The 11856-nt window shown below is 60.9% G+C and overlaps 1 protein-coding gene across 1 annotated transcript; it reads left to right on the top strand.

Moving 5' to 3' along the window:
* Window positions 1-1724: 1724 nt before the first annotated feature.
* On the top strand, window positions 1725-2714 carry FNDC11 (fibronectin type III domain containing 11). The gene has a single exon (XM_060032854.2). It carries the CDS (start codon window positions 1754-1756, stop codon window positions 2708-2710), a length of 957 nt encoding a protein of 318 aa, XP_059888837.2. The 5' UTR covers window positions 1725-1753; the 3' UTR covers window positions 2711-2714.
* Window positions 2715-11856: the final 9142 nt, after the last annotated feature.

The raw sequence follows: 11856 nt of genomic DNA, 5'->3' as shown, positions 1-11856 counted from the left end.
AAGAAATAGAAAAAAAAAAAAAAAGATGGGGCCAGAGATGGCAGAGGTCCAGGACATGCCTGACCCAGAGCAGGAGGGGAGACTGCTCTGCCGCCCACCCCCTCTCTGTGGGTGGGCCGCAGGGCTGCGGGCGGCTTCCTCTCACCACTTTCCAGGTGCCAGCCTCCCTCTCAACCTCCAGATAGCACCCCCTTTCAAATAATCCAACTCTTGCGTTTCAGACCCCTAAATAACGACACAACAGCTACAACTTACAGAGTTAGCGCCCAGGGCGCCCACGCACCCCTTCCCAGGCCTGGACCCAGAGGACATCTGATGGGCGCTTAGCCCGGCAAAGCCTCCTCCCAAGACTGAGGTTACCGGGAGTGGTGGGCGTGCCCTGGGGGGCAGGCCTTGCCACGGAACAGAATGGGAGGGGAGCTCAGAGACAGACACCCTAGCCTGGAAGGGTCCCCACCACTGACCTGCAAGGGGGTGGAGGCAAGTGGCGTCCCCTGGCTTGAAGAGGCATCCCGGCCGGGGCTCAGGCCGTGACGGTCCCAGGGAAGGGAGCGAAGCCTCTGGACGGTCTGTCTGAGCTGAAACCTGGGGGCGGGCCCGGGGCTGAGACTCGTTGGTTCCTTCAGTCGGGTCCTGGGGCGGGGAGCGAGCCCCGCGCGACCTGCCCGCAGCCCCTCAGGTTGAGGGCGCCCGACCCCCACGCCCTGGGCTCTCCGCCCACCCCGCCCCCACCCCCCGGGGGTCGGGACGTCACAAACGCCCGCGGTCCCCATGGCAACCCGCGGAACGCCGCGGCGCAAGGCTGGGCACGCCGGCTCAGCGCACAGTCGGCAGCACTGCTCCGCCCGCTGCACGACGTAAGGCAAGTGGGCGCGGGGAGGCGGGCTGGGGGGATGCAGGACTAGGGTGATGTGGCGGAGGTGGGGGGTCGGTTGGGGGGAAGTGGGCCTGGGGCCGGGGGTGGGGGTTGTAGGGGGTCTCGGAGGCGAGGAGGGTGTAGGTCTGGGGTAGGAGGGCCAGGACAGAGGCTTCTTTGGAGGAGTTCACCAGCAGCCCCTCTGCCTTTTCCACCTGAGAGACGGTGGGCATCTGGAAACACCTCGGACCCGGACCTGTAGCCAGGTCTGGAGCTAGAGTTCCCTCCAGAGGCAGCTTGAATCTGCCCCAGGCTCCGGCCACCGCAGGACTTAGGGCAGGAGTCCTGGGTCCTGGTCTCAGTTGCACCTCAGCCCAGATACCCTGTCTGCAGTGTTCAGGACCGGGGTCTGCCACCTCTGCCCCAGGAAGGTCAAGGCCTGGCATTTGGGGAGGGAGACCAACTTGGGTCCCAACCTCACCCTGCCCCTTAGCAGAGCAGCCTTGGGCGAGTCACTCAGCCTCTCAACTCCTTTCCGCACGGGCCGCCCTGGCCCAGAGCCCCCGTCTCAGCCCTGCCTTGTGTCATCACAAACGACCATCAGTAGAGTGTCGTGTTGGCCCCGCAGTGTCCGCTTTTATCTAGACCTGCAGCCTGCTCACCTGGCCCTCCAAGCAGCCTCTTTCCAGAGAGACGAGCCCTCCCCACAAAGTTCTCCCTGCGCCCCCCAGCAGGCTAGAGGGCCAGTGGGCCTGAAGTAACCCCCACACAAACACTGCCCCGAGTGAGCCCCTGGGTGGGCGGCAGAGGCCGGTCTGACCGTCCCGCTCACACCGGGCCCTCCACCCGCTGCTCCCAGACAGTGAACTTGCAGGTGACAGGCTGGACCCGGACAGAATGAAGCTGGACAGCCCTCAGTGCCTCCTGGACCAGGAGGAGGCGGGGGAGGCCGGGGATCGGCAGCTGCTAGAGCCCGAGACGTGGCGGACGTACGCGGAGCGCCGCATCGCTCTGCGCAAGTTCCTGACCGCGGACCTGAGCCCCCAGCTGCTCAAGCGCCACCACGCCCACGTGGAGCTCCTCAGGAAGTGCTCCTACTACATCGAGATCCTCCCCAAGCACCTGGCTCTGGGCGACCAGAACCCGCGGGTGCTGCCCACCACGTTCCAGTTCATCGAGCCCCAGAAGTTCCAGCGCATGAAGAAGGTGGGCGCGACCCAGGCCAAGATCCAGCTCCTGCTGCTAGGGGAGCTGCTGGAGCAGCTGGGCCACGGCCGCTCTGAGCTGGACGCCCTGCTTGAGTCACCGGACCCTCAGCCCTTCCTGGCAGGCTGGGGGCTCGTGGAGCAGCGGCTGGCAGACCTGTCGGCCGTCATGGAGAGTTTCCTGGCCACGATGGTGCCAGGGCGTCTGCACATCAAACACCGCCTGGTGTCTGACATCAACGCCACCAAGATTCCCAACCTCCAGGTCACGCTGAGCGCCAAGACGCCCGTCACGTTCGACCGCAAGGAGTCGGTGGCCCACGAGGACTGGGCCAGCCTGCGCTGGTCTGTCACGCTCCAGCCGGCCGCGCCAGAGCAGTTTGAGCTGCGCTACAAGCTGCTGGACCCGCAGACACAGCAGGAGCGCGTGCAGTATAGCATCATCCCCGTGGCCGCCTACGCCTTCGACGTCCCCAACCTGCTGCCCAACCGCTCCTACGAGTTCACCATCAAGAGGGTGGAGGGCTACACGCTGGTGTACGAGCCCTGGCTGGACAGCCTCACCCTGCAGACCGGGCCGAGGGCCCTTGAAGGGCCCGCCCCCCGGCGGCTGGGCAAGCTAGGCCCGGCCCTGACCACACCTTCCTAGAAATGGCTTTTTAATACTTACACGCTAATAAAGAGGAGTATAAACACGCATCGGCAATTGAAGGAACAAACCTACTTCCTTATTAAAGGGGGTGGCAGCCACATGAGCGTTTTTCCTGACTCAGCCCAGCCCACCCACAAGTCCCTGCCCCCCCCCCCAGCTCCTGCTTCCTTTTCTAGGGGGTGCCCCAGGCTGGCCTTTCCAGGACACTGACCCCTGGAGCAAGAAGCCTCAGCCCTGGCACGTAGCTGCCGCTGCCAATGAGAAGAGCTGCTCCGAGGCTCTGCCAGGGGGCAGCCCCAGCCCTTCCCCCATCCCCATCACAACAACCAGCTGTGACACCTGGGCACAGGCTCTGGCCGCCTTTCCTGCCTCTTACGCTGGGATTCCTCAAGGGAGGGCAATACCCCCAAGTCCTGCGCGGACCCCCGTGGGGGCAGTCACTACCTGCAGGCACAGATAGGCGCCAGTACTGTCAGCCCCAGCTTCATCGAGGCCAGGGCCCAAGGCCAAAAGGACATTTTAATGAAAATAAAAGTACTATCTTCTCCCCAAAAGAAGCTGAAGAACCCCCATTGCGAGGTGGGTTAGGGTCCTAGCAAGGGAGCCTGGTAGGTAACCCCCCCCAGGTCCACACAAATGCATACCTCCTGTTGGGGGCGGGGCCTCCCTACAGCCCATCGCCCCTCCCCACCAGCTCCTGGTGTCCAGCCCCAGACGGGCGACCTAGAGAGTCTGTCCTTGCCGCCAGTGTGCCCCGCAGCTCGGCCAGCAGCTCGCTCACTTCCTGAAGGCGACGCAGTCATCGGTGTCTACCTGCTCCAGCAGCTTGGCCCTTCAGGTCCAGGAGGGCAGCGCCGTGTACCCTGGCTACGGCGGAGGAGGACTGTCCACGGGAAAAGGCCAGAGCCGCCCTCGGTACACTGCTAACCAGCTCTCCGTACACACACCGTGATGGTCACTAGGACAGCAGGCCCCTGAGAAGATAAGGTGTGGCCAGGGCAAGGGGTCAGGAACAGGGTCCCTCCCCCACTGAGAGGCGGTTTGGTGAGGCGGGGACCTTAACTGGGTCAGAAAGGCCCAGCACCACCACCCCAGCTATGGCCAGTGTCCTCTGCAGCGCTGGTATGTCTCAGCCGGCAGCTCCCCTCCCAGGCCTCTCCAGCCACCTGCGTGCTGCTCTATGCCACCCAGGGCGTCCAGCCACACTGTCATGCTGTCTGTGGCATCGCGTGGCTATGAAGGGCTCCCTCCTGGATGTCCTGCAGACGGACTTGTCCCAAGGCTCCCAGGGGTCCCGGGCAGAGTCACTGTGCTTGCTCCAAGGAAATGTCCGGAGCAGCAGAGGGCGGGGCATGGCAGAGCGAAGTCTGAGGAGGGGAGAAGGGCAGGAGAGGCCAGGGGACCAGAGATGTGGGTTTGTGCTGGGTCGCACTGATCCAGAGCCTGCACGCTGGGGTGAGGGCTCGCCAAGGGAGCTGCCCGTGGGTGCTGGGGCCTGGCACGCCGTCCGAGGGACTCCGGGGGGCTGGCCGTGGGGGTCTGTGTGCTCGTCCCCAGTGAGGGCGCGCGGCGTGAGCAGCTCCTTGTCATGGAGACTCAGCTCTTCAGGCTCCCGCACGGCCATCTCCACGGCGCGGTGGTTGCCCCCGCATCAGGACGCCCCCTGCCCGCACAGCCACCCTCGCCCCACAGACTTGCGGAAGGCCAGCGGCTGGCCGTGCGGGAGACGTGGCCACACCTCCACACCTTGCGGCTTCCGGCGGCCTTGGTGCTCACGAGGGAAAGGAGAGAGGGACAGGCTCCGTGCCTGGGGCAGCAGCCCCGGGAGCCCACGGGGCTGAGGCGTGGCGGACGGCGCTGGAAGCGTGGAGAGCAGAGCTGGAGGAAGCGACCCCCATCTCTGCGCGGATGGCCTCAGCCAGGCGCGCCGCTCACCCCGGGCCCCGCGGCCCCGCGGCCCCGCACCCGGGTCTTCAGCCTCAGACGGCTGCCGCAGTGCCCACAGTCAAAGGTCCAGACCAGCGCCTCCTCGGGGCTCCTGGCAAAGGGGTGCTGGTTGTGGTGGCGCCGGCAGCCGAGCCCCGGCTGCAGGAGCGGCAGACATGGCTGCGTGAGCCGCGGGATCGTGGGCAGGCGGTCTGCCTCACGCCGCACCCTGCTCCTGGCGGCTGGCTTCAGGCGGGCCAGCAGGATATCTTGCAGCAGCTGTGCTCCAGCCTGCTCAGGAGCTAAGTCTTTTCCATCAAGCCACTGGGTGCAGCGGAAGCAGCCCAGACACAGGTCCACCTGGGCGCGCAGGCCAGCCAGAGGTAGCTCCTCGGCGGCTTCGCGGCCCTGGCAATGCCGTCTCTGATGCTGGCCTGGCTCTGCGGGGCGGTATCTGAGGCTCAGCTGGTCCTCTGCGCTGTTCACCTGCGATGAGAAATCTGGGACACGAGGACCGAGGGGCCGTGCACACCGGGCAGGGGCTCGGACACACTCTGCCTCTCCCACGGGCAAGGGAACTGACGGCGACACAAAGGTGATGTTTTAAAAGGAAATGGAGCGTCAGCCCTGAGTCAGAGAACCCACCGCTCCAAAGTGAAAACTTGAGCCCACCTCCAGCAGGGGACCAGCGGTGCGACCCCAGCCTGGGTTGATGGCCATAAACAGGGGTGGCTGGAGCCAGTTCAGGACCAGAGTCCAGAGATCACTGACTCTCCCCTGAGCGATTGTGCCCCCGGGTGACTCAAACGTCTGAGTGTGGAAATTACCTCTTGCCCCCCATTCCACCGCCCCCTCCCCCAGTACCAGGGCCGCCCCCAGACCACAGCGGTCTCTCCGCCCCTGGGGTCGCCCCGCGATCCCTCCGCTGGTCCACGGTGGGAGAGCCCCTGGGTCTCTGTGCAGAATTCCAGTCAGGCCCCGCGGGGGTCGCCGGAGGGCAGAGAGAGTGTGACCCTGGGCAGTTTGCTAAAAGGGCTGCAGGTTTGCGGGGAGAGAAACCCAGAAAAACAGAGCATGTGGAAAGGTGCTCCCAGCAGAGCTGGTGGGCGGCCCCCACCCAGGAAGGGGCCCTTTCCTCAATGGCACCAGCCAGCCTGGGTGGGAGGGGACCTGCCCTCTAAGCCGGGGAGACTCTGTGGTTATATCTACCCCCCTAAAATCCACCAAAGATGTCTGACCTGTGCCAGGCATCACCCACCATTCCTTGCCGTGACCTCATCCAGCCTCACCTCCTAGACTGTGGAGCTGCCTGGACGAGGGGAGGGCCGGCCGTGCAACCAGCAGGTACGGGGACGTGTCAGGGACCCCGCGCTCCTCCTGGCTCTCCTGGGAGACGCCAGAGTCAGACGCATCTCCCAGCTCCACCACAGAGGCCCCCAGACTGTGCCACCAGTTAACCGCTCCCACCGTGCGGTAATAGGCAGTGAGACGAAGTGGTCATGACTGTTTTAAGCCGCCACCTTTTGGGGTGCTGTCTTGCACAGCAACAGATGACTGATATACCAACACCCGCCCTCCCACAGAGAGCCCACCCATGCCCACCCACGTGGGCGTCCTGTTGGGAGGGGCGGCGACGGAAGATGCCCGTTAAGTCAGGAAGCTGGCTGAGTGCCATGAATTGTCATGTCAGGAGCCTCAACGTCCACACAACATCCAGCTGCAGGAAACATTCCAAAAATACCAGCAGAAACAGAAGACCGTGGACGAGCCTGCCAGTAAATACGCAAGAGAACTGAGACGCCCCCGAGAGCCACAATAGGACGCCTCTGACAATGGGATGGGAAAGCGCTGCAACACGACTGCTGCCGTCAATCCTTCCTAAATGGATCTAAGAGTCTAATGCAGCTCCAGTAAAAACGCTCAGACGAATCAGAGGGCAGATAAGCTGAGTTTATTTTATGTTTTTATTTTTATCTTTTTAGCGTATATTTATTTATTTGGCTGCTCTGGGTCTTAGTTGCAGCGTGCATGCGGATCCAGTTCCCTGACCAGGGATCGAACCCGGGCCCCCTGCACTGGGAGCCCGGAGTCTTACCCACTGGACCACCAGGGAAGCCCCTGATAAGCTGATTTTAAAGTTCATTTGGAAAAGCACAACATACACAAGCAAGAATGGGCAGGAAAATTATTACACAGACGAGAACTAGGAAACTGAAGGAGAGAGAACACTCCCGAATTGAGCATCATCCTGATACCGAAGCCAGATGAGGAGGACGCCGCAGGAAACCACAGTTACAGACTGATAACACCCCTGACGAATACAGAGGCACAGATTCTCAGCAAAATATTAGCAAACTGAATTCAACAGCACATTTAAAATGCTGGGCTTATGGAAGGGCTATACCACAGCATAACAAAGGCCGCATGTGACAAACCCACACTTAATTCGATGGTGAAAAGTGAAAAGACTTTCAAGATCAGGAACAAGAGAGGGATGCCCACACTCGCCGTTTCTTTTATTTATTTATTTATTTATTTATTTATTTATTTATTTACTTTTGGCTGTGTTGGGTCTTCGTTGCTGCGCACAGGCTTTCTCTAGTTGTGGTGAGCAGGAGCTACTCCTCGTTGCGGTGCGCGGGCTTCTCATTGCGGTGGCTCCTCTTGTTGCAGAGCACGGGCTCTAGGCACGTGGGCTTCGGTAGTTGCAGCACACAGGCTCAGTAGTTGTGGCTCGCGGGCTCTGGAGCGCAGGCTCAGTAGTTGTGGCGCACAGGCTTAATTGCTCCGCGGCATGTGGGATCTTCCCGGACCAGGGCTCGAACCCGTGTCCCCTGCGTTGGCAGGCGGATTCTTAACCGCTGCGTCACCAGGGAAGCCCACACTCACCGTTTCTATTCAACAGAGTACTGGGGGGCCAAGTCCTCGGCCTCTTCAGCCCCTTACCCTCCTCGCCAAGCAGGCGTCACACACGGCATCCTAGACCCCTCCTCCCTCCCTACACCCATCAGCAAGTTGATCCAGAACCAGATGCCTGCGTCCAAGTCTACAATCCTAAGCAGCCTCCCAGCTGGGTCCCTTATCCACATCCCTCTCTGCTAGGAACACAGCCGTCCTTTCAAAACTCTGCTCAGGAATAAATACAGAGGTCTAGGAAAGCACAGTGTATGTAGCCATCATAGTGGTAAGTGAAGCAGGACGTCCGTGTGGTCTCAAATTATCTCCCCAAGCTACCTACTAATTACAAAGGGAAAGCCATCAGTGTCCCCAGAGACAGGACAGCCTGACTTCATGAGCCCCAGGCATGATGCATCGCGGGGGACACAGCCTCAAAAATGCAGACCTCGGGCTTCCCTGGTGGCGCAGTGGTTGAGAGTCCGCCTGCCGATGCAGGGGACACAGGTTCGTGCCCCGGTCCGGGAAGATCCCACATGCCGCGGAGCGGCTGGGCCCATGAGCCATGGCCGCTGAGCCTGTGCGTCCGGAGCCTGTGCTCTGCCGCAACGGGAGAGGCCACGACAGTGAGAGGCCCGCGTACTGAAAAAAAAAAAAACAAAAAAAAAACTGGGCAAAAGACCTTAACAGACCTCCTTGCCAAAGAAGATATACAGATGGCAAATAAGCACACGAAAAGATGTCCCCATCATATGTCATCAGGGAAATGCAAATTTAAGCAATGAGACACCACGACACACCTACTGGAATGGCCCAAATCCAGAGCACTGACAACACCAGACGCTGGTGAGCGTGTGGAGCAGCAGGAACTCCCGTTCGCTGCTGGTGGGAACGCACAATGGCGCAGTCACTTAGGTGGTGTCACCTGGGTGACAAAACTAAATATACTCTTACCATGGGATTCAGCAATCATGCTGCATGTTATTTACCCAAAGGAGTTGAAAACTCATGTCCACACAAAAACCGGCACACAGATGTTTACAGCAGCTGTATTCTAGTTGCCGAAACTCAGAACCGACCAGGATGCCCTTCAGCAGGTGACGGATAGATAAACTGTGGTGCACCCGGACAGTGGAATATTATTCAGCACTAATTGAAATGAGCTATCAAGCCGTGAAAAGATGTGGAGGAACCTTAAATGCATTTTACTAAGTGAAAGAAGCCAATCTGAAAAGGCTACAGAATGTATGATTCCAACTCTATGACACTCTGGAAAAGACAAAACTATGGAGACAGCAGAAAGATCAGGGGTTGCCAGGGGCTGCGGGGAGGGAGGGATGAACAGGCAGAGCAGGACGTTTAGGGCAGTTAAGCTACTCTGTATGACACTGTAATGGTGGATACAGGTCATCATGCATTTGTCCAAACCCGTAGAACGTACACCAAGTGTGGGCCCTGATGTAATTTCGGACTCTGGGTGATGACGACGTATCCACGTAGGCTCACTGGCTTTAACAAATATCCCACTGTCGTGGGTTGTGGAGGAAGCTGCGCCAGCTGGAGGGGGATGGGGGATGGGGTTGGGAAATCTCTATTTTCCACCCAACTTTGCTGGGAACCTAAAATAGATACATAAATAAATAAGAATAATAAATAAATACATAATAAATTTTAAAGTATTTTATTTAAGGGATGTCAAACCAACGCACCAACCAAGAGGGCGATTGTGAGTCATCTCGCTCAGAAACCGATGGATCAAGCTGAACAAAAAACATCCACAAGTAACGAAATGCCAAACAGCACAGGTAAGAACCTGACCCAACAGACGCAAAACCCGCTCAGCCAAGAGAAAATACGCGTTTTGTTTCCAAGCACACGTGGCCGCTTACAAGAATCGATGTGGTATGGGCACCGATGGGCAGATACATGTCATCACATATGGGTGCCGGTGCCCCCCTGAGACGGAGGACCTCAGGCAGGGCTGTGTGGGGGCTGGAGGGACACTGGGAGATGGGGACCACGTGGGAGAGGGCGGGGTCCCTCTTGAGGGCATCTGGCATCTGGCCCCGCCCCCGGGGCCCGTCTGGTGAGCCCTGCTGCAAACAGATGGCCCCTGCCCCCTCGGGTTCCTGTGCCACTCTGCCCACAAGGAGTGCTCAGACACACTGGGCAGGAATTCGCTTGAGGTGGGCAGTGCCCTCGTGCCCCAGCCCCTGGGAGGGGACGGGTCCTTCTGTCCGCCCCCTGGCTGTGCTAAGAGGCTGCACCCGCACCCATGACTCTCTTCAGTGTGCTTTCAATGATCAAAGAACCGGTTTTTGAGGGTGATCTGCAAATCGCTGGAGGAGAAAAGTTGACCCGAGGTGCCCCCACCAGGAGGCTGCCCCGCCTTCAAGTCCCCACCCTTTCCCGGACCCTGCTCTCCACCGGCGCGGCTCTCCCTGCCAGGGTTCCATCCAGCCCAAGGCTGCAGGAACCAGTGCGCACAGGCCGAGGATGAGGGAGACGCCGGGTCCACTATCAGTTTGGAACGCAGAGAAGGAAGCAGCAAATGCCGTGAGGCAGGGTCCTCACTCCCCGGGTCCGGGCGCTGGGTGCAACGGCCCCTGCTGGAAACCCACCCTTCTGAGTTTTGGGGTGCTTCCGTGCACGCCCTCTCTTGCAAGAACCAGGCGTTAACAAGCTCTCAGCTGCATTCCCGCCCCGCCCCCGCCCATGCTGGCTCACCGGGGCCCACCGTCCCTGAGGCATCTGTGGGCACCCCAGATCTGATGGCCCAGGACGTAGTTCTGGGGGCACCGCCATCCACCCAGCTGCTCAGGCCAGCCTCCTGAGACCTCACCTCCAAGACACAGCCCCTCCATCACTCTGAGCCACGGTGACTGCTCCGCTCCGGCCTCGGGCCTGCCCCTTTCCCTCCCACTGCCCACTCTCCACACGTGGTCTCTCCTGCCTGCCCAGGCGCTGACACTGCCCAGGGCCCCTCACTGCGCTCTGCCCCTGGAGTGGCTATGCCCTGTTCACGGCCCTGGACACCTTCCACTCCCGACATGCCCCCTTGCGTGGTTCTCAGGCCACAGGAGCCAGGCTCAGAGGAGTCAGTGGGGTCCTGGGCAGGCCCCACAGCTGAGAACACGGGAGCAGCCAGTGGGAGTGGGCGGAGGTGGGCGGCCGCCTGCCTGGGCTGCAGAGCCTCCCCAAACACCTCGGCCACGGACACGGGCGAGGAGGACCCTGCGGCGTGGCCAGGGGCTTTCCTCCTGAGGAGTGGGGATGGGGGATGGTGGTCACGTGACCCCTAGAAAGGGCTGCGTGGAGATGCAAGAGACCGAAGACACAGAGGGACCCACAGCCTCTGCAAGGACCAGCCTAGGCGGTCAGCTCAGTCAGCAACTGCAGCTTCTGATCAGGACCAACCAGAGAGAGCCAACGTGTCCCCCAAACCGGTCATGAAGGATGCCCCCTGCCAGCCCCCTCCAGCGAACAACACCAGCCTCCCTCCCCCCACAGGCCTCCCCAGCGTCGGCACCGCCCCGAGGCGAGCCCCCTGCCCATTCTCTGTCGGGGCTTGAGGACGATGACCCTGGGGCAGAGAATGGGTGCTGGGGACGATGGGCAGGAAGACCCCAGCCCTGGGCACTGGCAGGAGCCTCCGACCCGGACGTCCAGGGAGCCCCGTTCCCACACCGGCCCTACACTGCTCCGGACAAGCGGCTCAACCTCTACCACGTGGAGGGGTCATCAGGCCGTGGCCCATCAGTGCGGCAGCCCACGTTTGATTCCAGGACCCAGAGGCCTCACCGCTGCCCGTGAGCAGTTAAGCCCGACCACCCTCACGTGTGAGAACGCAGAGCACAGCCCACTGGCCATGGTCTGCTGGTCACGGTGACTCCAGGCAAGTCCACTGCACAGGGGGGAGATCCAAGGCCAGCTGCTCGACCTCAGGGCAGCAGAAGGGCCGTGGGCCCCCGGACCACCCTCTCCAGAGCAGGCTGGGGAGCGGGCAGGCACCGCCCCCAGGGGGCACGTCCCCATGTCACCCACCCACTCACAGCCTTTCATCACCAGACACACACACGTTATGAAAAACGTTTTTATTTTAAATCAAAGTACCAAGCAGATACTTGCAAAACAACATACAAAGTAGAACTCAGATGCCTCCCTTCCCCAGGCTGCCTCCGAGCCCCACAGATCCGGTTCTACCTTCCCAGACGCCCGAGCCGGGACAGCCTGCACGCACCCAGTGGGTGGAAGGGGGAAGTGGCGGGTGGCGACAGCGAGATGGCCCGACCCCACAGTGGGCTGAGGTTTCCTGGAGGACA

Source organism: Delphinus delphis, chromosome 15 (assembly GCF_949987515.2).
Source record: "Delphinus delphis chromosome 15, mDelDel1.2, whole genome shotgun sequence".
Classification (NCBI taxonomy): Eukaryota; Metazoa; Chordata; class Mammalia; order Artiodactyla; family Delphinidae; genus Delphinus; species Delphinus delphis.
This window is presented reverse-complemented; position numbering and strand designations above follow the sequence as displayed.

Bases quoted from the DNA above. Each gene is read 5' to 3' on its own strand.
- FNDC11 (XM_060032854.2), top strand. From the start codon at position 1,754: ATGAAGCTGGACAGCCCTCAGTGCCTCCTGGACCAGGAGGAGGCGGGG.